The sequence below is a fragment of the Halichondria panicea genome, chromosome 6, assembly GCF_963675165.1.
Source record: "Halichondria panicea chromosome 6, odHalPani1.1, whole genome shotgun sequence".
NCBI lineage: Eukaryota > Metazoa > Porifera > Demospongiae > Suberitida > Halichondriidae > Halichondria > Halichondria panicea.
The window spans coordinates 4,009,300-4,034,013 of record NC_087382.1 but is presented as its reverse complement, the minus strand read 5'-3'; the positions used below and the strand labels follow the sequence as shown (position 1 = coordinate 4,034,013).

General features: G+C 40.7%; 6 protein-coding genes and 1 long non-coding RNA gene across 11 annotated transcripts; all 7 read right to left on the bottom strand.

Annotated features, from left to right (window-relative positions):
- Positions 1-183: 183 nt before the first annotated feature.
- LOC135337487 (fibropellin-3-like) lies at positions 184-5,097 on the bottom strand. Of its 4 annotated transcripts, none has more exons than XM_064533424.1 (6): positions 3,356-5,097; positions 2,893-3,234; positions 2,815-2,841; positions 2,663-2,740; positions 1,533-2,608; positions 1,095-1,482 (listed from the first exon to the last, which is right to left on the bottom strand). In XM_064533424.1, the coding sequence occupies exons 1-5, from the start codon at positions 4,953-4,955 to the stop codon at positions 2,574-2,576; spliced, it is 2,082 nt and encodes a 693-aa protein (XP_064389494.1). In that variant the 5' UTR covers positions 4,956-5,097; the 3' UTR covers positions 1,095-1,482; positions 1,533-2,573. The 4 variants fall into 4 exon arrangements, with proteins under 4 accessions (XP_064389497.1, XP_064389494.1, XP_064389495.1 ...); XM_064533425.1 differs by having other exon boundaries at positions 1,096-1,482; positions 2,893-3,225; XM_064533427.1 differs by lacking the exons at positions 2,815-2,841; positions 2,893-3,234; positions 3,356-5,097 and adding exons at positions 184-515; positions 574-711 and having other exon boundaries at positions 816-1,482; positions 2,663-2,805.
- On the bottom strand, positions 4,960-12,460 carry LOC135337500 (ankyrin repeat and EF-hand domain-containing protein 1-like). Its single transcript, XM_064533442.1, has 6 exons — positions 12,304-12,460; positions 10,580-10,827; positions 10,052-10,153; positions 6,089-6,190; positions 5,683-5,808; positions 4,960-5,476 (listed from the first exon to the last, which is right to left on the bottom strand). The coding sequence occupies exons 1-6, from the start codon at positions 12,324-12,326 to the stop codon at positions 5,106-5,108; spliced, it is 972 nt and encodes a 323-aa protein (XP_064389512.1). The 5' UTR covers positions 12,327-12,460; the 3' UTR covers positions 4,960-5,105.
- On the bottom strand, positions 6,806-10,028 carry LOC135337531 (uncharacterized). Its single transcript, XR_010395160.1, has 5 exons — positions 8,812-10,028; positions 7,742-7,961; positions 7,562-7,660; positions 7,450-7,515; positions 6,806-7,135 (listed from the first exon to the last, which is right to left on the bottom strand). It is a non-coding gene; the product is annotated as an uncharacterized LOC135337531 (long non-coding RNA).
- Positions 12,461-14,150: 1,690 nt separating the features above from the next.
- On the bottom strand, positions 14,151-16,730 carry LOC135337488 (neurogenic locus notch homolog protein 1-like). Its single transcript, XM_064533428.1, has 6 exons — positions 16,615-16,730; positions 16,246-16,566; positions 15,304-16,198; positions 15,101-15,253; positions 14,681-14,929; positions 14,151-14,515 (listed from the first exon to the last, which is right to left on the bottom strand). The coding sequence occupies exons 1-6, from the start codon at positions 16,675-16,677 to the stop codon at positions 14,427-14,429; spliced, it is 1,770 nt and encodes a 589-aa protein (XP_064389498.1). The 5' UTR covers positions 16,678-16,730; the 3' UTR covers positions 14,151-14,426.
- A 619-nt stretch (positions 16,731-17,349) lies between these two features.
- Positions 17,350-19,223, bottom strand: LOC135337491 (fibropellin-1-like). Its single transcript, XM_064533430.1, has 5 exons — positions 19,069-19,223; positions 18,697-19,017; positions 17,978-18,650; positions 17,739-17,876; positions 17,350-17,672 (listed from the first exon to the last, which is right to left on the bottom strand). Exons 1-5 carry the CDS (start codon positions 19,117-19,119, stop codon positions 17,362-17,364), a joined length of 1,494 nt encoding a protein of 497 aa, XP_064389500.1. The 5' UTR covers positions 19,120-19,223; the 3' UTR covers positions 17,350-17,361.
- A 742-nt stretch (positions 19,224-19,965) lies between these two features.
- LOC135337499 (fibropellin-3-like) lies at positions 19,966-22,157 on the bottom strand. Of its 2 annotated transcripts, XM_064533440.1 has the most exons (5): positions 22,010-22,157; positions 21,626-21,958; positions 20,565-21,571; positions 20,365-20,520; positions 19,966-20,212 (listed from the first exon to the last, which is right to left on the bottom strand). In XM_064533440.1, exons 3-5 carry the CDS (start codon positions 21,310-21,312, stop codon positions 20,136-20,138), a joined length of 981 nt encoding a protein of 326 aa, XP_064389510.1. In that variant the 5' UTR covers positions 21,313-21,571; positions 21,626-21,958; positions 22,010-22,157; the 3' UTR covers positions 19,966-20,135. The 2 variants fall into 2 exon arrangements, with proteins under 2 accessions (XP_064389510.1, XP_064389511.1); XM_064533441.1 differs by lacking the exons at positions 21,626-21,958; positions 22,010-22,157 and having other exon boundaries at positions 20,565-21,606.
- A 1,203-nt stretch (positions 22,158-23,360) lies between these two features.
- LOC135337222 (fibropellin-3-like) lies at positions 23,361-23,954 on the bottom strand. Its single transcript, XM_064533116.1, has one exon. The coding sequence runs from the start codon at positions 23,952-23,954 to the stop codon at positions 23,361-23,363; it is 594 nt and encodes a 197-aa protein (XP_064389186.1).
- Positions 23,955-24,714: the final 760 nt, after the last annotated feature.

Here is a 24,714-nt window from a genome sequence, read left to right as displayed (position 1 = left end):
GATGCACAGAGTGCTTGCAGCCAGTGGGAAGTCATGTTTTCGTACAGGATGTTCATTAATAACCTGCATCCTGTACATAATTATTCCCCAATAGATGAATCACCCCCTAGCAACATGACCATGCACGGCTCGCAAACCACTTAAACGAGTAAGCACTTGAGATAACAACAGGTTAATATCGAGATCTACAGTAATTGCGTTTGGGACAAATAATAAAGCTATTGCCTCGTGTTGACATCATCATAGATGTCACCAGTCTGTCCCAGTCCATCCTCATGCTCGGCAACGGTTGCATAGCTAACATTTACATTTATCATGAGTTTCTTGTCCCTCGCCTCCACACTTTCGTATACTGGTGGGAGGGAACACAATGGGTAGCCATACTCTTGCTCTTGTAGAGAGGATTGGTAGGCCAGTAGGGAGGGTGTTGGTTTGAGGTTGAGTTGTGTTCATCTCACACACCGTACACCATGTTGTTCTGACATGGTATATCATTGTTGGCAGTTCCTCCTCCACTAAAAAGAAATGAGTTACATTAGTGTAGTACACACACACTGAGATATATAGCCTTACCGTTGTATTTTGAAGACTCTTTCTTGTTCTTAATGATAAGCACTATGACAATGACTATGACTGCAATCATCACAACGCCTACTAGTCCACCCACCACTCCACCTGCTATAGTAGCTGTTGCATCATCTGATCTCACGTCTAAAGTATATATAGAAAACAAACATGCTGAAGAAGAATTATACAGCAGCATTCACCAAGCATCTAAATAAGCTGTCAAGTGTGTTAAGGAAATTAGTGTTTACCTTGTGTCACCACACTGCACATCTCTCCAGCGAAGCCAGACATACACTCACAACTGAACGAGTTGACACCATCCACACACACACCATTTCCGCTGCAGTTCCTATTCACACATTCATCAATGTTGGTCTCACACCTCTGTCCAGTGTAGCCAGGATCACATGAGCAGGTGAAGGTGGCTATTCCATGAGAGCAGTTACCATGGCCACTGCACACTGTCTCCATTAGCAAGCACTCATCAATATCCACCTCACAATCAGCACCAGTATAGCCAGCATTGCAGACACAGATGTAGGAATCAAAGTCATTAGTACATGTTCCTCTTTCGTTGCAGTTTCTGTTGTAGCAAAAGTTTTGATCCTCACAGTTAGCACCAAAGTAGGGAGGGTTACAGTTGCAAGTGAAACTGTCCATTTTATTCACACACATTCCTCTGTCACTGCATGTGACAGCATTGGACTCACAGTGATTGAAGATGTCACAACTGCTTCCAATGAAAAAAGGAGCACATAACACAGTAGTACTCACAGCGATACTAGCCCCGGTATCTGAGGCAGATAATGTGGTTGTCGATCCCACTGAGAAACTTAGATCAAATCGATACCTTACAAGAGTATCATCTGAAGAAAAGGTATCAAAATCAAGCACTTGTATGTAAAGCTGAGCTCCCTGCAATCACAAGAGATATTAAATTGCTATACAGCATATCATTAAATTACCTCCCAGGCTGTCGATATTCCAGTCAGATAGAATGGGTTAGAGAGTCCTAGTACAGTAGGTTGTGAGAAATCAATGGTTGCCCCGTCCACGATATTGGTACTGACTGCAGTAAATCAGGTATCATTATTGGGACACACAGTAGTAGTACTGGCACGTGGCCTCAGGCAGTGGATGAAGTATGTGTCACAGCGCTCCCATCCGTCACATGGTTCACGATTGATTGAATCACAACATCGGCCGTCTGAGCGTGTGTTGGATGGATGACTGTAGGAGAGCATCTCCACTTGTACCACATAGTCTGCAGACACCAGTACACTGAGCTGCAAGCATTGGGACTCTCAACTGCAGCTACTGACTATTATACCACTCACCTTCCCCAGCCATAGACACAGGCAGCTCATACACAATACAAAGACACTCATTCTCAGCAGTATGCAATTCAATGTCCACCAACTACATAAGCTATAAGCCTGGTTAACAACTATATATTTTTTTGAGAGATGTTGATGATCTCTCCTTGCATTCTATCAACATGATGCACAGATAGATCTAAATTAATTATGTAATTATCATACAGGATGTTTATTCTTGCATGACCTGTAGCATATTCCTTAGATGAAACGATTATACCTTAAGGTGACATATTTTCGCGTGTATTAATTTCTGCTATTTCTGCGAATGAGAGTCAAATCGCAAAAATTAGTACTCGCAAATAATTGGCCGCCCTCTTGTTTAATGTATCCAAATCGACATACCAGCAAAATGTGCAAAACTGTAAAAACGCAAACAAATCTACCTGTGAAAATAATTATGTCACCTTTAATAAGGTAATTATATATATAGCTACATGCATGATCACCGTCTGCAAACCACTTAAACTACGCGCAAGCACTTGAGATAACAAGAGGTTAATATTAACGGTCTATATAACAATTAGTGTTAGGGGAAAAATTTACGAGAAAATTGTACTACGTATTTCTCTTCTCTATATGAAGAAGCGAACGTCAACTGAAAGTGCACGTATAGTTTATTTTCCTCCCTCACTGCTGCTCTGACCGAGGTTTCTTGGGGAGAACTGCATGGAGACACTTACCAGTAAAATAGACCAACCAACAACCGACAGTCTCACCTTGCTCAGTGTGTTCAGTGGCCTCTCTCTTCTCACCAGTGATAGGGGGATGACGGCCCGGTGGTCGGGACGAGTCACCTGCATGGGAAGCAAGTCAGTGAGTAAAAAGAAAGTTTCAACATACGAACACAGTCACGCATTATTAGACCAACTTTTTCTTTGCTTCCAACATAGCTGACCTGCATGATGGTGTTAGGCTATAATAGTAAACTTTACACGATCACATTTACCATTGTTGTATTTCTTCTCAATTTTATCCGCAAGAATGTAGTGTTTGACAAGGTTACTTCTGAGGCCATTGCAAATGTCACGCCATGTACGAGAAGGTGAAGTTCGCAACCAGTGGACCAGCATTTCACGCAAACGATCTCTGTTGTACTTTTCATTAGATTCTATATCCTTAAGTGTGGGACCTTGAATCCCTAAAGCGAGGCCCAAATTAAACCATTCATTAATGGCATCCATTAATTCAGAGAGAATTTCTTGCAAGTTGTTAGTGCCGAGTTGATTTTCATCCCCTTGATCATCCTCATGCACATCAACAGATAATTTGACGTCCAACACTGCATGTACTATATACGTACATTAATATTGACAAACCTACATTCACACGTACGTAAGTCTCTCGATGTAGAGTATATACTGTATGTGCCTTTATAGAATATTTACTATACTATATATACATGGTCTTACCTTCCAGTTTGTAACGAGCAGAGAGCCAATTTTTATGACCGTCTTCTAGCTTATACGTCATCTTTTTGAATTTAGTACACCTCATAACAGTTCCTTGAGCCAGAACACAAGCTGGGTGGGGGGTTTGGTGACTTGTTTTAGTTGAAGAATCGGGAAATTTATGAGGACACAAAAATGCATCTTCAGGATCCTCATACGTGTATTTGAGGGCTTTGTATGCCGATTGAAGACCTGAACGAATATTTTCACTTATCAACGACAACATTTCTTTTCGATCACTACTAGAATAAATTTCGAGGAATGAAAGCTCATCAATTAGCGTGATAAAACAATCTTCTTTACGATGAATAAATTGTACAAAGTTTCTACTCAGCTGCTGGTGATCCTCTATTTGGTGATCCTCTATTTCAATATCCCATTCACATTCTTTAATTAAGTACACTTGGAGACAGCAAAACACTCCACAGTACTGCCAGTTGCTTTTGAATTGTAAAACGAGTGGGTTTAAACCGGTCTTAAGCAAATCAGCCCGTTTGTCATTGACTGGGAGCAAAGATAGAAGTGAGGGCATATAAAAACGCTTATCTTGCCCCAAATTAAATGGGGCGGCTATCAGTAAATGCTTGAATATTTCGATGAGATCCGTGGGTGCAAAGAGTTCATCAACATAATGCTTTTCAAAAAATTTGTCAGATAAAATTTCAATTGTAATAATCCCTTTGTTAATAAAATCTAACCAGTTTCCACATCCAGATGCTGGATCATTACTTCCTCGCACATATGCAGCATGCTCGACAAGCTCTGTTACTTTATCAAGAAGCACTTGAGTATCACAGAATACCACATTTGGTAGAATGGCAGGATAGTAGTGAAATATGTGATGCTCATGGAAGAATTTTAAGGCTTCAACAAGTGCATCTTCGTGAAAATTCTGAAATGCTTTTGCAAATTCTACACATTCGGTCTTGCTTAAAACTTTTCTGTTATGATCGTTTGAAACTTTCTCGACTACAATTTCCAAAACAAACCACCATAAAGGAACTAGGATTTCATTATTATTCAGCTCTTGAGATTGTATACATTCACGAATTGTCTTTGCCACTTTCTCACTGTCAGAATCGCAATGCTTGCAATCCACAGGAAATATGATTTCTTTCTTGCCCAAATTAGAAAACATGGTCAAATTCTTAGTAATATCCTTCTCCATAAAGTTCAACAAAGTTTTATTCTTGTCAGATAATCTTTCCTTGCAATCAAATTGATGGTCTTTGTGAGTACCAATACATACCAACTTGCAGTTTTCACTGTGAGATTGAATTGACTGCACGAGATACTTGAAGTTATCCAGAACTGAGAGATGTGACTTGAAACCTTCACCAACTGGCTTGTTGTCCTTGTAGTATTCAACCAGTGGATGATCGTCTAGGCAGTCAGACAGACGAAGTACATACAAAGCCACAGAAATTCTGGGTATGAATAGTGGAAGTAGATTATGAAAATGTGGTTGGCCACCACTATCGATTATATAAATCCAATGAGATCCAAACTTTTCTTGAAGTGCAGTACGATCGTCATCAGAAAACCGCTGAATACTTGCCATTACATTCGAAACAGTGTTGAGAAATTTACTTGTTTTTGCTCCAGCTACCGATAGTTTCGTTAGACTAGCTCTTGAAGTCAAAGGAGTTGCATCAACTTGCGTACCCGATTCATTGCTAGATTCAACTTGCTTCAGAGCAATGCTGAGTTCTTATGGGATAGCAGATGCTTTAGAGTTAGGATCTGAGTTGGTTACATAAGATTTCATAACATCAGCAACAATGCGTTGTAGATCATCACTAGATACTGGCCTCCATATTCTAGAGGGATCTTCTTGAGCTTCCATTTTCAGCTTTGTAGTGTCACGAATTTGTCGAATACATATCCTCTCTGCCGTGCTAGCTAATGGAGTGCTATTATGATCTTTAGGAGGAGGCAGTCCCAGAAGAAGATGCTTAGTGGAGGTTTTACCAGTGCCGGCCATTCCAAAGAACAATATATTCGTAGCCTTCACACGGACAAATCCAGCCTTCATGGCTTCATTAAGGGCTAGCTCAGACTTCGATGATTCATCCTTCGATTCTGAAATAGATTGAAAAACAATAATTATTATATTGACTACCTTGCATGATTCTTGTCCCTTGAAAAAGTATAGGTGGGTGTTAACTACACAGTGAAAACATATTCGTTACATTAATATGAAACGCATCTTTTGAAATGACACTAAAATAACGATGATGCATCTCATATATATAACATAAGTGTTTTTGCTGTGTACAATGGTGCACCTCCACTCCGTCTGCTCTTATCTTGAGGGGGTTTCGATAGTGGCTGTAAGTCTTCTTCTCTCACTCCATCTCTGCGTTGCTTGCTTTTCCAAGCTTCTTCCTTCTCACGCTGATGCTGAGCGGCAGCTATAGCGCATGACCAAATATATTGTTATATCAAGTGTTACTATGCCGATATGTGTAATTAGTACACTTTCTAATGAACCAAGTATACGAGGATCTTGGGGTCAAGAATGCTTGTGTTTGTAATCAACACTTGTCTTTACAGAAACAAACATTCAACTGGCGTGACTTGTTCTATTGGTGGGATATTATATAGGTATGGGATTTCTAGTGACACATTTCACCTCCTCCATGTCAGCGATAGATTAACACACAAGTAAGTAGTACGTGTGCATGCACATACCTGTGAAGGGTTTTTGTAGACACTTGAGATAGTCAACAACTTCATGAAAACCATACTGTATTGTACAGTCAAAAGGAATGGGGCCATCAACATCAATCACATCTGGACAGGTGATGAGGGACAGACGTATTGTATTATTATACTGACGGTTTCAAATTCAGCACACAGTTAACCACATATATACTGAGTACAATTAATATGCTTACAATACATGCATTATCAGAGTTACATGCAGTTACCATGTACTTCAGGAGCACAACAATCAAACTGTGGTGTATTGTATTAAAGTTGCCATTATTATACATGATGCATGATACAACTACATTTCCATTCAGTTAGTATATACACTGTTAAAAATGTGGTGCTATTGTAACACCCAAAAGTGGGGTAAAACCATTGTACCAAATATGGCACTCATATATGGAGTTATTACAGCACCAGATTTTAGTGTTATTAAAACACTCATTTTGGAGTTGTAACAGCATGAAAATGTGCTGTACTTGCACTTTCTTGGAGTTACTGCAACTCCAAACTGTGTGTAACTTTTACAACTACACCTACAATGGTGTTATTAAAGCACTGGGGATGGGTGCTGCTGTTACTATGTTACTACAGGTACAGTTGTCATTGCTATACTCTTCATGCAAAGCATAAAATATTGCATGCATGCTTATTGCACTTCTCGATAAGCTCATGCACTTGACTTAAATGACGTAACATAATTATAGCATGTGTATAATGATATGCATCACGATAGCATATACAATAAAAGTATAAAGATATGTATACCTATATAACCTCATAAAGTGTTTAATAACTACGACCACAATACACTTAGGCAGTTCGGGACCTTAAAAATAAAAAATAAAAGGGTGCCATGCTGACATGCACGTGGGTACTAAAATGTCAAAAACATAGTTACTTGTACAAGAGTTTCATAGAATGAATCTACTTCATACACTTCTTTCTCTACGATGACGAAGTAGTTCATTGATCCAGATTCAATAGCACTTTTTCTACCTTGAACGAACGTTGCATGTCATCCACCTGCATGTATATAATTATGATGGGATAAGGATGGGGCTCACAAAAACAGTAGGCAGTGATATAAGTGATTAGGAGACAATTATTCAAATAAGCCGAAAGCCTAACACTTTAACATATCACCTTTTATTCTATCAAATATCCAGTGTGCATGCATTACTGTGTATCATTATATATGTATGATGACAGGGTTATTCTCGTTATAATAAGCATATACCCCCCCACACAGGATGAATTCAAGGGCAACAGAAGAATCTGTTCTCAAGTATCAAGTATTTGTAACAGTATATCAATTTAGCTGTTTATGCATTACATACGTGGAGCAGCAGCTTGACAAATATCATTTGTACTGCATCCTTCTTCTTACAGTATCATCTTCAGAACTGAATAAAAAAAAATGTATGTTTGAAGATATGGGTTTCTATTTACCATTAGATTGTGACTGCACCAGTGACTGCATAGTCTTCGACCAGCTCCCGTAGCTTAACATTGTTCTCCTTTGTTTGAATTCTTTCCTCAAAAGTAAATCTATAGGTAAAAAATTCTATTACTACTGCGAACATTTACAGCTATATGCTTGAACGCAATAATGATTAATAGTGGACTTACATAGACATAATCGGTCAGTGGTGGATAGAAGGTAAGTATATACGCACATCTGTAACTGCTAGTCGATCATAATTATCACTCCTGATATAGCACCTTTGTTACGCTTTGTTTTTGGACTATTCCTTTTAAAGAGCAGTGGTTTATCTTTGGACAGATGTTGAATCTCAATTTGCGACGCATATTCTTTAACCTTGTTTAAAATAGCTCGACTCCATGAACCCTGCATGAAAAGAGTACCTATAGCTCTTACGATGCGATAATTTTGTAAGAAACAACCATTATATATCTTGTATTGTCATTGGAAATTAGTTTAACAATAATCGGAAGACAAAAATTATAATTATGATGATTTGTATGCAAATGTAGATACGTGCGAAAAACCAGTCTGACAGGAAAGTGTTCCTAACGCTCAACATACATCTAACTGACGGACACGTGCCCACAAAGCCCAACATATCAGACTGACGGACAAGTGCCCACAAAGCCCAACATATCAGACTGACGGACAGCTGCCCACAAAGCCCAACATATCAGACTGACGGTCAAGTGCCCACAAAGCCCAACATATCAGACTGACGGACAAGTGCCCACAAAGTCCAACATATCAGACTGACAGACAGCTGCCCACAAAGCCCAACATATCAGACTGACGGACAGCTGCCCACAAAGCCCGACATATCAGACTGACAGACAAGTGCCCACAAAGCCCAGCATATCAGACTGACGGACAGCTGCCCACAAACCCCAGCATATCAGACTGACGGACAGCTGCCCACAAAGCCCAACATATCAGACTGACGGACAGCTGCCCACAAAGCCCAGCATATCAGACTGACGGACAGCTGCCCACAAAGCCCAACATATCAGACTGACGGACAGCTGCCCACAAAGCCCAACATATCAGACTGACGGACAGCTGCCCACAAAGCCCAACATATCAGACTGACGGACAGTTGCCCACAAAGCCCAACCAGAATTATTATATAGTTACAATTATAGTAGTGAGTAGTAGACTTGCAGTCTGTCTATGTCAAGCTTTTTAGCACAACAATGGTTTTGCAGCAACTTACTCTATAGTTCCGAGTCAAAGCAGTGTGCCATCTTGCAGTGTAGTACATCTAGCAACTTAGTCCATGTAGTACCAGAGCAGCTAGAGTAGGCCCGGCGCCTTCGTACAGTTAAGGTGCACACAGCTGTGTGCAGAGACTCTCATGCAGGCAGCTGTCTATCTCAAGGTTCACGTGAGATCAGTGCTGCACGTATTAGATCTACCACCCACGATTTTGTTTTGTTTATGTAGTCTTGGCTACCCACCACGCATTTGAGTCTGTGCTCATCAATTAATTATGATCATATCATCAGTGTATGCCCTTGCATGGAAGAGGGGGGGTGGGAGCAGAGTAAGAGTTAAATTTGCAGGGCAACTGTATGAGTAGAAAGAACACACTATAAGCCAGCTACTTAGCTAAATACAGGATGTATGATTTTTCAGACAATTGAATTGTTAATAATTATTGTTGAGCATTAATAATTAATTGTCCGTTAGCATGACATGCACATAGTCTAGTCCTCAATAGATGTTGCAACTTCAAACACATAGTTACAGTAACTAATAATGATAACTGATTCATCCGGCACATAAGTTATAAATACTGAATAGCTAAAATATTGCCGGTACACTTGAAAAGTGCACTAATTTTTTCTTGGAAAGTTCCTCACAGGCCGGGCCGATTGTTCCGTCATCAGTACAAGCTAGTGTGCTGCTTCACCCCTGTATACATAATTACGCATGTGATTAGAATTTATAATAAGTATAATAAATAAGGTGACTATAATTATAATCTGCTCCTGCATGCATGCTTGAATACAAAGGTATAATAATTATACCAGATTCAACTATTTTAATGGAACGGGTTTGTTACTATATAAGCAACTATTTATTTACACATGCAACTACATGAATCATTATAGACTGGCCTTGATTTGCATGCAGGTGATTTATAGAGGTGCTTACATTGCACCATGTATAGTGCTGCAATCACACAATTCTTATTTGAGTAACACCATCTGGTGTATAGTTAGAGTAATATGATTTTAACAACTAGGTAAGTGCATGCACAACACTGTTTAAAGTGTTCCACAAGCACTTATAAGTGTATAATAGCACCCTTTATTGTTCTAGTAACACGTAGCAGTTACGACTGCACTCCTAGTGTTGTGATAGCACCATTAGGTGAGTGTTGGCATAGCACTTTGGGTGCTATTGTAACTACCCATTTTTAACAGTGTACCCACTACAGAATTACTCACCAACATCACACTTGCATTCTTCCACCAACCACTGTACAATGTCTTTGCGTCCACTCCAACAAGCAAAGTGCAATGGTGTAAAGATGCTCCCATCCCTCTCACCTGCGTGTATTTCGATCACTATGTGAGTCATTGCATCATACACAAAATACTTGCACTAGCAATTATGCTGCCCTGTACTTTCCATCACAAGAATTAGTATATAATTTACGTAATGTTGTTCAAACATGTACGTCATAATTAACATCAGAAAGCTGGTCATGAGAATTAAGGTGTCAGTGCATGGGATAGGCCAACAGGAAGGGAAGGCTGCATGGGATACACTAATTAAGTTAAACACATGAACTCATGGAATCGTGTTTCAGTATAACTAATAATCATGTTGTATACATTAACAGTGAGAGTTCACATTAATTTATGATAGCCTGAGGCCAATACTATAATATAAGAAGATCTAACCAAGAACACAACAAGCTCCATAATTATTTCCTTCCTGACAGCACAGTGAAATGCAGTATAGTTCATTACCTCTCTTAATATCAGCTCCGCCACTAACGAGTGCTTTGGTGATCTCTAGATTGCCTTTCTTGCATGCTTCATGTACTGGAGGGAGTATATACATGTTCCACCAATCCTTTCTCCAATACAGTTGGTGATTGGGGTTGGCCCCCTGTTCCAACAGGGACCTCACTTTGATGACATCATCATCTCTAACAGCCTCCCACAAATCCACTACCAGTTGCTCTTCGGCTTGTACAATAGTTGGGAGCAGTAAGCTGTGATAATTATTCTTATAATTACTTGCACTATGATACCATGAATACAAGTGCCAAAACTGACTGAAATTGCTCTCCCCAGGGCTATATACAGCACGTGAGTTACCCTGTAGGCATAAATTTAGCTGTAGCTCAATACTAAATTCTGCTCCAATAGTCTGGTTTTCCCAAAGCCTGTCACGTATAGCGGGTAATTTTCGTGGGGTAAAATATTCGTTATTTTCGTGGGCAAGCTGACCTCCACGAAATTTAACGTAGGCGTGGCTTACCGGAATGTATGAATGCAGTGCAGGAAACGAGACTAAACAAAATTTTTACTCACAAAAACCACTGTTTCTCGAGTTGAACGAATTTTTTACCCCACGAAACTTACCAGCTATACGGTATACTGAAACAATAATTATTATAATTATATACTTGCGCTCACTGTCAGATCGAGTCTATAGCTGTATACACATGCTGTGAAAGCAATTTTCATGAAATGAACATCGTGACATTTCTGTAGTGCATGGTGACTCTATATACAGTAGACTCTCGTTAATCTGGTCACCCTTGGGACAGTGCAGCTTGGCCGGAATAGCGAGGTGCATGCATGGCTGTATTTTAAGAAATAGCCGTGGCTTAAAAACGACCTTACCTCGAATGTAATTACTAATTTTGCAGTTCTTGTCTCGAGGATAATGAAGGAATGAATCATTATTCCAATTTTATCTGCCAAACCACACCCAAAATTTCATATCTGGCCGTAATAAACGTACATTGAAAACCTACTTTGGGGCAGCCAGCACTGGCCAGTATACAGAATAGCGAGTGGCCGTACTTCAGGGTGAGTTTTGTGCAGTAAATATCTAGCTAGCAATCCGTGCCAAATCAAATGGTCGGTATATCGAGGTGGCGTACTTCAGAGAGCCGGAATAGCGAGAGTCTACATAATAATTATATTTTATAGACACTGTTTTTAGGACGTTTCTACAGCCCAAAAGGCTGGTTGTAGTATCCCAAACCTAGTGAGGGTTCTAATAGCCCTGCGCGAGGGCTTCTAAATCATGTGGAAACTTCCTAAACAGTGTCTAAGCATTTTAGATCATAGCAACCATGAGTCTCTCTATAGCCAATCAGATTTGAATGTTCTTTGCTACATGATTTTCTAAGTACATGATTTTCTAAGTTGGATAGAACACTTCCGTTAGCCAATCAAATTGCAGTATTATTGGCAAATGATGTAGCACCAACAAAGTGCCTATAGCTAGATATTATGCCTATTATACGTATTTCAAATATTAAGCAGAGGGGCATTTATTTTCTACTAGTGTTCAGGTGTTTGATCGTGACACACGGGCCCAGGGTTTATTTCTTGCAGCTAACTAATTCCAAGAAGGGTCAAATTATAACCTTTTCGATGGGGCGTAATTTTCTTAGTCAATCAGTAATATATGGACATGCCACAATGTGGTGTGCATGCATGTGTTCTCTCACCCTGAGTCCTGCCCAGTAGCCATTATCTCATGCCAAGTCCTTGTATACTAGCAACCTCCAACTGTAGTGCATAGCTATAATTGTGAGGCTGCTACAATAATTAGCAAGCTGGGTACATCATACACAGGCATACTGTATGATAGATGCTTCTAACTATATGCAGCCCTTACTAGAAATCCACTTCCTGCATGCATGGTGGGGGAACCATAGAAGATGCATAGTGAAAACCCACCAAGCCTCGAAATAAAAACGATGGTATTGTAGAGATTCGAAAAATATTCCCTGCATGCAAATTATGCGAGGGATCCGCAACGGCCAGGAATCTCGTACAGAATGTTGTGGAATCTATATAAGATCTCTGGAATCTTGTTGGAATCACCCCACAGTCAGCGGAGAAAAAATTTTCTTTTTAACTACAAAAAGACAAACCCAAATCTCTCCCAATTAAAACTTAACAAAACAGCTCAGTGGACTAGATCAGCAATGGTCTTACATCAAATCAACCCTACAGTGAAAGCTCGTGAACTTATCTACCCCCAAATTTAGAGCATCATCGGAGTAGTATAGTCCCCATACACTTTTGAGATTAGACACCTGATTAACACACACCTTGAAGAGAAGCATTGGAAGATCATCAACATGCTCTAAGCTTGCTCGACTCTCCTCTCTAGAGAATAATCTTCAAACTGTATGATTGTTCATGCAGGCTAAAAACTGAATAAACCCTCCAAAACAACTGAAATCAAGTACAGGGTATATAGTATCTTTTCTGATGCTCAAGGTAAGCAACCTTTTCATCACAAGCTCTATATAATTATACCTTTTGACACTAAAAGCAAAAGTATATAAATTGTATTAAAACTATGCAAGATCCATGCACCGATTTGTTTGGAATGGACTAAGAGATGTTGGATGCCGGGTGATGAGTGCATCACCATGCATGCACATGTAACCAAACCTGAAGATGGTAAGTAATAAAATTATTAGTTGTGCAGTGTGACTAACAGATTATTCCTTCCCTCTATCTATATAATTATAGTATAAGCTTGTAGGGTTAGTACGCTCTTGTCCCTGTATAGGTGTGTACGTGTGCTAAGCCAGGTGGGGCAGAAAGACCAAGCTGATAGGCGAGTCTCATCAAAAGATCCTCACTGACCCCATGCCTAAAGTAAGTCAACTTGCACGTACTCTCGTTTGGTACATACACAGTCAGAGGATTTCAGATTTGTTGTGTTGCTATAGTTATAGTGTTGAAAGTGCAGCCAATCATGATCACCTTATATGTACATACTGCGTTCGTATGCTTACCTCACCAAAGCAATAGTTATGGTTGGCTACATTATACACTTTAGCATTTAACCATTCTGAAATCCTATATACGGGCCTACCTATAATAATAATTATGCCCTCACTAACACCAAATAAAGGTTACAACTTTCAAATTGTAAATCCACAAATCTCTTAATGTTTGTCTATTAAAATTCCTGTGGTTTTTATTTGGCATCACTCTGTACTATAGTCGATGTGTATGCACGTGTATGTGTGTAGCTGCATACAGGATTGTGATGTATGACTCTCCCTGTTCAGATCTGGTTAAAGCCACTCAAGAGAGATGAGATTCCTGACAAGCTCACCTACACTGCCCCAGTGTACAAGACCAGTGACAGAAGAGGCACCCTGTCCACTACTGGTCACTCTACAAACTTTGTCATCGCTATGAAGATCCCTACTGACAAGCCTGAGGAACACTGGGTTGAACAAGGGGTGGCACTTTTGTGTCAGCTTGACAGCTAAACGCTAACATTGATTTATAGAGTCTTTGTGGCAACCCGATTACTTAATTGTGAATGTCTATAAAATGTGTGAAGTGATTACCAGTCTACAAATAAATAATTATAATGGTGTAAATAATACATGATTGTACAAACGTTACACTGTGAGGTGTTTACTGTTATACAATAGATGGTGAATTGCGAAGTTAATGTGTGTGTGGGTATAAATAAAAAGGGGGAAGGGCTGATTTCTCAACTGCAATTAAAATTAATACAAGAGAATTCACAACATCGAAATTGTTTCTGCATGCCTTCTATTCTATACTAGCTATTGTCATACACAGGTGCGTACTATACAGGTGTCTCATAGTCTGATACTGCAGGGGCCAGTTCAGAAGGTACGTCTTCGTTGTTTCCAGGGATATAGGAAATGGTGTCTCCTGCATGTGGATGATAACAGCAAATCTATTCATGACTATACTGAAACATAAACACTCTAATCACAAGTAAAATATATAATGTAAACAGTGTGACATGCATGATTGTGAGTATACAGCTATACTTCAATGTGTTAGAGTCTAGGTACACAAACAACTTAATTATACCTTGCAACTGAGTGTCTTGAATGGTCTTCCCCTGAGCTCTGCGTATACTAATAGGTGTCTCATAGTCTGATACTGCAGAGGCCAATCCATAAGGTACGTCTTCGAAATCTGTATCTCCATAAATTGGATTGACCAGTTCTGCATCGTTGAGTGATTCCAGGCTGCCATATATCGGGTTGATGGTATTTGTTCTGTTCTCAGGAATCCCATACACTGGGTTGTCTCCAGGTATGTAGGAAATGGTGTCTCCTGTGGAAAACAAACTTAAAATCCTTTCATGAGCTCGAGCATAATATACTGAAACATAAACACTCCAATCACATTGTATAAAGTAAACTATACGTACCGGTCTAGTAAAATGTAAACAGTGTGCATCTGCATGTGTATACTACTTCCATGTTTGGTACACAAACAGCTTACCTTGCAACTGAGTGTCTTGAATGGTCTTCCCCTGATCATGAGCTCTTTGTACACACACCACGACGACCACTATCAAGAGCAGGAGTATCAGCATCAGCACTAGGAGACCTCCCACCACTCCTCCTATGAGATCCCCTGGACCACCATTCAACTCTGCAAGCTAGGGGTATAATTTATACAGAATGAAACAATATTATCAATACCTGAAGTGGTGGTGTTGCACATCTCTCCAGTGAAGCCAGACACACACTCACAACTGAACGAGTTGACACCATCCACACACACACTATTTCCACTGCAGTTCTTATTCACACAATCATCAATGTTGGTCTCACAATCAGCACCAGTGTAGCCAGGATCACAGTCACATAGGAACATGTTCACCATGTCAACACAACCACCATTGCCACTACAGTTTATTCCATCACATCTATTAATGTCAGTTTGACAAATAGAATCAGTGTAACCAGGGAAACAATCACAATCAAAGCCGTTAACTCTGTCAATACAGTTGCCGTGTCCACTGCAGTTTACGTTCACACAATCATCAATGTCGGTCTCACATCTCTGTCCAGTGTAGCCAGGATCACATGAGCAAGTGAAGGTGGCTATTCCATGAGAGCAGTTGCCATGGTCACTGCACACTGTCCCCATAAGTAAGCACTCATCAATATCATCCTCACAATCAGCACCAGTATAGCCAGCATCGCAGACACAGGTGTAGGAATAAAAGCCATTAGTACATGTTCCTCTTTCGTTGCAATTTCTGTTGTAGCAAAAGTTTTGATACTCGCAGTTTGCACCAAAGTAGGGAGGGTCACAGTTGCAAGTGAAACTGTCCATTTCATTCACACACGTTCCTCTGTCACTGCATGTGACAGCATAGAACTGACAGTAATTAAAAAACTGACAACTGCTTGTAATGAAGAAAGGAGCACACAACACAATAGTACTTGCAGTGATACTAGCCCCGGTACTTGAGACAGATAATATGGTTGTCGATCCCACTAAGAGATTCAGATCAAATCGATAGCTTACAATAGCATCATTTGATGTAAAGGTATCATAATCAAGCACTTGTATGTAAAGCTGAGCTCCCTGCAATAACACTGAAATAGTCTATATGCAGTTACTGTATCATTTACCTCCCATGCTGTCGATATTCCAGTCAGATAGAATGGATTAGAGAGTCCTAGTACAGTAGATTGTGAGAAATCAATGGTTGCCCCGTCCTCGATATGGTCACTGACTGCAGTAAATCTGGGCTCATTATTGGGACACTGTGTAGCAGTACTGGCATGTGGCATCAGGCAGTAGATGAAGAAGGTGTCACAGCGCTTCCTTCCGTTACATCCTCCACCAATGCCTGGATCACAACATTGACCACCAGGGAGTGTGTTGGATGGATTACTGTAGGAGAGCATATTCACTTGCACCACATAGTTTGCAGACACCAGTACACTGAGCTGCAATTGGGACTCTCAACTGCAGCTACTGACTATTATACCACTCACCTTCCCCAGCCATAGACACAGGCAGCTCATACACAGGACAAGGACACTCATTCTCAGCAGCATACAGTAGTTCAATGAATAGCCAGCAACTTACTACTGTCTTGTTAACAGCTACTATAATAGTATACTGGTCACATGCATCCTCCTTGCATTCCATAAACAATGATGATATACATGTACATATGCATGCATGCAGGATAGATGCTTGCAACCTCAGCGACTTCTCTTTTTCAAAATTGTGAGTTACAATTTTAAAAGAGGGAAGTCGTTCAAAGATAAAAATCTTCGTAACTGTCACATGTGTGTACAAGATGTTAATTCATGACCTGCGCCTGCATGTAGTCTCACTAAAACGCAACGTCACTAAAATGAAACAACCGGAAACAAATAATGGGCTAGGTTAGGATTAAGGATAAAGTTAGGTGCCACGCCCATTATTGACTGCTGTTTCGTTTTAATGGCGTTTCGTTTAGTGGGGCAACATGCGCCTGCACATTCCAAGGACACCCATTACAGTGATTACACCCATTACAGTAATTACAATGATCTCATGACATCATTACAATGACATCACTGCATTCTCTTAGTGCTTTTAACTTTCTAGTTTTGCATGAGCCCACTATCAGGATACCTACAGCTACGTGACCACAGTCCCCCCAAACCACTTAAACTACAAGAAAGCACTTGAGAGTTGAGATAACAAAAGTATAGTTTATAAATAGCAATTGCGTTAGGGGTAAATTGAAGTCATTTCCTCGTGTTGACATCATCATAGATGTCACCAGTCTGTCCCAGTCCATCATCACGCTCGGCAACGGTTGCATAGCTAACATTTACATTTATCATGAGTTTCTCGTCCCTCGCCTCCACACTTTCGTACACTGGTGGGAGGGAACACAATGGGTAGCCATACTCCTGCTCTTGTAGAGAAGACGGGGGTAGGCCAGTAGGGAGGGTGTTGGTTTGAGGTTGAGCTGTGTTCATCTCACACACACCGTACACCACATTGTTTTGACATGGTATGTCATTGTTGGCAGTTCCTCCTCCACTAACAGTTACTGCAGGGAGAGAAACAAGTTATGTTTAAGTTTAAGTTACAGTACACACAACTGAAAAAGTCTTACGGTTGTATTTAGATAACTCTCTCTTGCTCTTGACAATAATCACAAAGAGAATGACTATGACTGCAATCATCACAACGCCCACTAGTCCCCCCACCACTCCACCTGCTGTAATAGCTATTGCATCATCTGATCTCACGTCTAAAGTATAGAAAACAAACATGCTAAAAGAATAAATATACAGCAGCATTCACCAAGCATCTAAATAAGCTGTCAAGTGTGTTAAGGAAGTTAGTGTTTACCTTGTGTCTCCACACTGCACATCTCTCCAGTGAAGCCAGACATACACTCACAACTGAACGAATTGACACCATCCACACACACACCATTTCCACTGCAGTTCCTATTCACACAATCATCAATATCAGTCTCACATCTCTGTCCAGTGTAGCCAAGATCACATGAGCAGGTGAAAGTGGCTATTCCTAATTGAGAGCAGTTACCATGGCCACTGCACACTGTCTCCATTAGCAAGCACTCATCAATATCCACCTCACAATCAACACCAGTATAGCCAACATTGCAGACACAGGTGTAGGATTCAAGGTTATTAGTACATCTTCCTCTTTCGTTGCAATTTATGTTGTAGCAAAAGTTTTGATGCTCGCAGTTTGCACCAAAGTAGGGATGGTTACAGTTGCAAGTGAAACTGTCCATTTCATTCACACACATTCCTCTGTCACTGCATGTGACAGCATTGAACTCACAGTGATTGAAGATCTCACAACTGCTTCCAATAAAGAATGGAGCACACAACACAATAGCACGCACAGAGATACTAGCCCCAGTATATGAGGCAGATAATATGGTTGTTGATCCCACCGAGAGAAGATTCATATCAAATCGATACCTCGCAATAGCATCATTTAATGTAAAGGTATCATAATCAAGCACTTGTATGTAAAGCTGAGCTCCCTACAGAATTGAAATAGTCTACTGTTAGCTACACTGTATCACTTACCTCCCAGGTTGTCAGTATTCCTGTCAGATTGAACGGATTAGAGAGTCCTAGTACAGTAGGTTGTGAGAAATCAATGTCTGCCCCATCCTCGATATAGCTACTGACTGCAGTAGATCCGGTATCAGTATTGAGACACCCCACCGTAGTACTGGAATGTGGCACCAGGCAGTAGATGAAGTAGGTGTCACAGCGCTCCCTTCTGTTACATTCTCCACCATTGTCTGGATCACAACATTGACCATCTAAACGTGTGTTGGATGGATTACTGTAAGAGACCATTTCCACTTGCACCACATAGTCTGCAGACACCAGTACACTGAGCTGCAAGCATTGGGACTCTCAACTGCAGCTACTGACTATTATACCACTCACCTTCCCCAGCCATAGACACAGGCAGCTCATACACAATACAAGGACATTCATTCTCAGCAGTATGCAGTAGTTTATGGCCAGCAACTATCTTGCTTGATATACAGCTATATTTTAAAGAGATGTCTGCTAGTACTGTATCACATGCACCCTTATTGATCAACATGCAGCACAGAGTGCTTGCAGCCAGTGGGAAGTCAACTTAAATTATGTTTTCATACAGGATGTTCATTCATAACCTGCAACCTGTACATAATTATTCTCCAATAGATAAATCACCCCCTATAGCTACATGACCATGCACGGCTCGCAAACCACTTAAACTATATATATGAGCAAGCACTTGAGATAACAACAGGTTAATATCGAGATCTACAGTAATTGCGTTTGGGGCAAATAATAAAGCTACTGCCTCGTGTTGACATCATCATAGATATCACCAGTCTGTCCCAGTCCATCCTCACGCTCGGCAACGGTTGCATAGCTAACATTTACATTTATCATGTCACTCACTATCTTACTACTTCATATAAAATGTGCATATTTCATGAGTCTCAGTAAATGAAAATCATCAACCACATTGAAATATCGTTCTGCGCTCTATTTGTGTATTACTGTTGTCATGCACAGGTGCGTACTATACAGGTGTCTCATAGTCTGATACTGCAGGGGCCAATTCATAAGGTACGTCTTCGTTGTCTCCAGGGATATAGGAAATGGTGTCTAGATATCCTGTGGAAAACAACAGCAAAGCTCAGGAATACTGAACATAAACACTCCAATCACAAGTAAACAATATACACTAGTGAAATGTAAGCAGTGTGACGTGCATGATTGTGAGTATACAGCTATACTTCAATGTGTTAGGTACACAAACAACTTAATTATTACCTTGCAACTGAGTGTCTTGAATGGTCTTCCCCTGAGCTCTGCGTGCTACAGGTGTCTCATAGTCTGATACTGCAGGGGCCAATTCATAAGCCGGTGCATCTTCAAAATCTGCGTCTCCATAAATTGGATTGACTAGTTCTGCATTGTTGAGTGATTCCAGGCTGCCATATATCAGGTTGTCAAACTCTGCTGTTTCTAAAGTGATGCATGGTATTTGTTCTGTTCTCAGGAATCCCATACACTGGGTTGTCTCCAGCTGAAATAAGACATGCAAACTTTAGTAAATCCTTTCATGAGCTCGAGCATACTGAAACATAAACACTCAGATCACATTGTACACTAGTGAAATGTAAACAGTGTGCATGCATGTATATAGCTACTTCAATGTTAGGTACACAAACAGCTTACCCTGCAACTGAATGTCTTGAATAGTCTTCCCCTGATCATGAGCTCTTCGTACACACACCACCACAATCACTATCAGGAGCAGGAGTATCAGCATCAGCACTAGAAGACCTCCCACCACTCCTCCTATCAGATCCCCTGGACCACCATTCAACTCTTCTGCAAGGGGTATAATTTATACAGCATGAAACAATTTATTATACCTGAAGTGGTGTTGCACATCTCTCCAGTGAAGCCAGACATACACTCACAACTGAACGAGTTGACACCATCCACACACACACCATTTCCACTGCAGTTCCTATTCACACAATCATCAATGTTGGTCTCACAATCAGTACCAGTGTAGCCAGGTTCACAGTCACATAGGAACATGTTCACCATGTCAACACAACCACCATTGCCACTACAGTTTATTCCATCACAGTCATCAATTTCAGTCTGGCAAATTGCATCAGTGTAACCAGGGAAACAATCACAATTAAAGTCGTTAACTCTGTCAGTACAGTTGCCTTGTCCACTGCAGTTTACGTTCACACAATCATCAATGTCAGTCTCACATCTCTGTCCAGTGTAGCCAGGATCACATGAGCAGGTGAAGGTGGCTGTTCCATGAGAGCAGTTGCCATGGCCACTGCACACTGTCTCCATTAGCAAACACTCATCAATATCCACCTCACAATCAGCACCAGTATATATAGCCAGCATTGCAGACACAGGTATAAGAGTTGACCTCATCCATACAGACACCATTTCCACTGCAACTCTGCCCTTCACAGTTCTCACAATCAGCACCAGTATAGCCAGCATTGCAGACACAGGTGTAGGAATCAAGGTTATTAGTACACATTCCTCTTTCGTTGCAATATCTGTTGTAGCAAAAGTTTTGATGCTCACAGTTTGTACCAAAGTAGGGAGGGTTACAGTTGCAAGTGAAACTGTCCATTTCATTCACACATGTTCCTCTGTCACTGCATGTAACAGCATTGGACTGACAGTAATTGAAAAACTGACAACTGCTTCCAATGAAGAATGGAGCACACAACACAGTAGTACTCACAGCGATATTAGCGGTATCTGATGAGGCAAATGCTGTGGTTGTCAATCCCACTGAGAGACTCAGATCAAATCGATACGTTATAATACGATCAAAGCGAAATGGTCTAATGCTATCAAGATCAAGCACTCGTATGTAAAGCTGATGAGCTCCCTGCAAATACAATAAATGGTAATTTGAATACAAAAAAAAACAGTGAATCTTAACCTCCCAGGCTGTCGTTTTTCCAGTCAGATTGAATGGATTAGAGAGTCCTAGTACAGTAGATTGTGAGAAATCAATGTCAGCCCCGTCAGTGATATTGGTGGCACGTAAACTATATGCAAGAAATCCGGGGGGATTACTGGGACACACTATAGCAGTACTGCTACGTGGCATCAGGCAGTAGGCAAAGAAGGTGTCACAGCGCTCCCCAAGGGTACATCCTACACCATTGTTGGCTGGATCACAACATTGACCGCCTGAGCGCCTGTTGGATGGATGACTGAAAGATACCATCTCCACTTGCACCACATAGTCTGCAGACACCAGTACACTGAGCTGCAAGCATTGGGACTCTCAACTGCAGCTACTGACTATTATACCACTCACCTTCCCCAGCCATAGACACAGGCAGCTCATACACAATACAAGGACACTCATTCTCAGCAGCATACAGTAATTCAAATGACAGCAACTATTCTTGCATGCTTGATATGTTAATCTACATGTTACTGATCTCTGTTAGACATGCATCTTCTTTGCATTCCATCAACATGATATAAATATGCTATAGTGCTTGCAAAGTCACTCAAAGATAAATCTTCAAACAGGATGTTATTCATGCATGGCCTGTACTTGCTGATTTACCACAGTCCACCAAACCACTTAAACTACATGCAAGCAGGCACTTGAGATAACAAGAGGTTATCAACATAAAATAATCGTAAGCAAACTGAAGTAGCAATTGCTTTAGAGGCAAATAATAAAGTCACTGCCTCGTGTACACGTCATCATAGATGTCACCAGTCTGTCCCAGTCCATCCTCACACTCGGCAACGGTTGCATAGCTAACATCATGTCACTACCTTATACTACCCTAATTACTTCGTACAAAATTAAAATGTGCTGCATCAGCATAATATTATTTCAAATTAATATTGTTCTGCCCTTAATTTTCTGTAATACTATTGTCATACACAGGTGCGTACTACAGGTGTCTCATAGTCTGATACTGCAGGGGCCAATTCATAAGGTACATCTTCGAAATCTGCATCTCCATAAATTGCAGTTCTGCATCGTTGAGTGATTCCAGGCTGCCATATGGGTTGTTAAACTCTGCTGTTTCTGAAGTGATGGAGTTTGTTCTGTTCTCAGGAATCCCATACACTGGATTGTCTCCAAGTATGTAGGAAATGGTGTCTCCTGTGGAAAACAACAGTCCATGAGTATATAGCTTAATGAGTGGGCGTAATTTCGAGACAAAACACAGCTCAGGCATATACTGAAACATAAACACCCAATCATGTTGTAAAGTAAGTGAAATGTAAACAGTAAAAAGTCATATACGCATGTGTACTACAGTTGAGCCTCGGTTATCCGAACACCTTTGTCCCCGGGCCCATTCGGGTAAGTGAAATATTCGGATAATCAAACCCTTCTTTTTGCCAGCCACGTGGGCAATTTCCTACTGCGCATGCTCAGATTGCACTATGCTCTAGCATTCGGATAATCGAGGATTCGGATAACCGGGATTCGGATAACCGAGGCTCAACTGTACTTCAATGTTACTAGGTATACACAAACAGCTTACCTTGCAACTGATTGTCTTGAATGGTCTTCCCTTGATCATGAGCTCTTCGTACACACACCACCACAACCACTATCAGGAGCAGGAGTATCAGCATCATCAGCACTAGAAGACCTCCCACCACTCCTCCTATCAGATCCCCTGGACCACCATTCAACTCTGCAAGAGGTATAATTTATACAGCATGAAACAATTTATTATACCTGAAGTGGTGTTGCACATCTCTCCAGTGAAGCCAGACACACACTCACAACTGAACGAGTTGACACCATCCACACACACACCATTTCTACTGCAGTTCCTATTCACACAATCATCAATGTTGGTCTCACAATCAGCACCAGTGTAGCCAGGTTCACAGTCACATAGGAACATGTTCACCATGTCAACACAACCACCATTTCCACTGCAGTTTATTCCATCACATTCATCAATGTCAGTCTGGCAAATTGCATCTATGTAACCAGGGAAACAATCACAATCATAACCGTTAACTCTGTCAGTACAGTTGCCTTGTCCACTGCAGTTTACGTTCACACAATCATCAATGTCAGTCTCACATCTCTGTCCAGTGTAGCCAGGATCACATGAGCAGGTGAAGGTGGCTGTTCCATGAGAGCAATTACCATGGCCACTGCACACTGTCTCCATTAGCAAGCACTCATCAATATCCACCTCACAATCAGCACCAGTATAGCCAGCATTGCAGACACAGGTGTAGGAATCAAGGTTATTAGTACAGTTCATTTAGTCTAGAGAGTAGATTACCACAAATGTGTGAGTAGTTGTACTTAAATGTAAATATCTTTTGATTGGAGCATTTCTAAGAAATGGTGTTGATACCCGTGTGTAGATGAATGACTGAACTACAACATATCCAAAAATGTTTCCATTGAAACATAAGGTGGTGGGTTTGTGGTGATTAATAGAACAACAGCAAATTGTTATAGTGGGTAACCGGTTAGAGTAATAAAACACTAACCTTAAACAGCTAAGGTCTTAGACTTTTATCACACAATAGATTAATGGTTTAGGTATCCTGACCATCCCTTTATGGGTCTTACATATGCTCACAGTGTCTATAATTCATCATTTACTGGTTTTTAGGTACACTTTTGATTAGAGTAATATCTTCTGAAAATTTTATAGCTTAGCTTTAAAAGTTCTCTGGTAAGTTTACAAATAAATGGGCTACTCAATGTCTGCCCCGTCAGTGATGGTACGTGAACTAAATGCAAAAAATCCGGGAGCAGTATTGGGGCACACTATGGTAGTATTGAAAAGTGGCACAAGACAGTAGGCAAAAAAGGTGTCACAGCGCTCTCCAAGGGTACATCCTTCACCGTTGTCTGGATCACAACATTGACCATCAAAGCGTCTGTTGGATGGATTACTGTAGGAGAGTATCTTCACTTGTACCACATAGTCTACAGACACCAGTACACTGAGCTGCAAGCATTGGTACTCTCAACTGCAGCTACTGACTATTATACCACTCACCTTCCCC

Coding starts and splice junctions, on each gene's coding strand:
- LOC135337491 (XM_064533430.1), bottom strand. CDS start 19,119: ATGAATGTCCTTGTATTGTGTATGAGCTGCCTGTGTCTATGGCTGGGG. Junction 19,018..19,068: donor TGTGTCTATGGCTGGGGAAG/GTGAGTGGTATA, acceptor CAATGCTTGCAG/CTCAGTGTACTGGTGTCTGC. Junction 17,673..17,738: donor AGAGTTATCTAAATACAACC/GTAAGACTTTTT, acceptor CTCTCCCTGCAG/TAACTGTTAGTGGAGGAGGA.
- LOC135337499 (XM_064533440.1), bottom strand. CDS start 21,312: ATGAAATGGACAGTTTCACTTGCAACTGTAACCCTCCCTACTTTGGTA. Junction 20,521..20,564: donor GATGTGCAACACCACTTCAG/GTATAATAAATT, acceptor TACCCCTTGCAG/AAGAGTTGAATGGTGGTCCA. Junction 20,213..20,364: donor TCAAGACATTCAGTTGCAGG/GTAAGCTGTTTG, acceptor GTCTTATTTCAG/CTGGAGACAACCCAGTGTAT.
- LOC135337500 (XM_064533442.1), bottom strand. CDS start 12,326: ATGGCTACTGGGCAGGACTCAGG. Junction 10,154..10,579: donor CGGAGCTGATATTAAGAGAG/GTAATGAACTAT, acceptor AAATACACGCAG/GTGAGAGGGATGGGAGCATC. Junction 5,809..6,088: donor TCTACAAAAACCCTTCACAG/GTATGTGCATGC, acceptor CATGCGCTATAG/CTGCCGCTCAGCATCAGCGT.
- LOC135337487 (XM_064533424.1), bottom strand. CDS start 4,955: ATGGCAAGTATTCAGCGGTTTTCTGATGACGATCGTACTGCACTTCAA. Junction 3,235..3,355: donor TGCTCGTTACAAACTGGAAG/GTAAGACCATGT, acceptor GTACGTATATAG/TACATGCAGTGTTGGACGTC. Junction 2,842..2,892: donor TGAGAAGAAATACAACAATG/GTAAATGTGATC, acceptor ACCATCATGCAG/GTCAGCTATGTTGGAAGCAA.
- LOC135337222 (XM_064533116.1), bottom strand. CDS start 23,954: ATGAACTGTACTAATAACCTTGATTCCTACACCTGTGTCTGCAATGCT.
- LOC135337488 (XM_064533428.1), bottom strand. CDS start 16,677: ATGCTGCTGAGAATGAGTGTCCTTGTCCTGTGTATGAGCTGCCTGTGT. Junction 14,930..15,100: donor TCAAGACACTCAGTTGCAAG/GTAAGCTGTTTG, acceptor TGTTTTCCACAG/GAGACACCATTTCCTACATA. Junction 14,516..14,680: donor TCAAGACACTCAGTTGCAAG/GTATAATTAAGT, acceptor ATCCACATGCAG/GAGACACCATTTCCTATATC.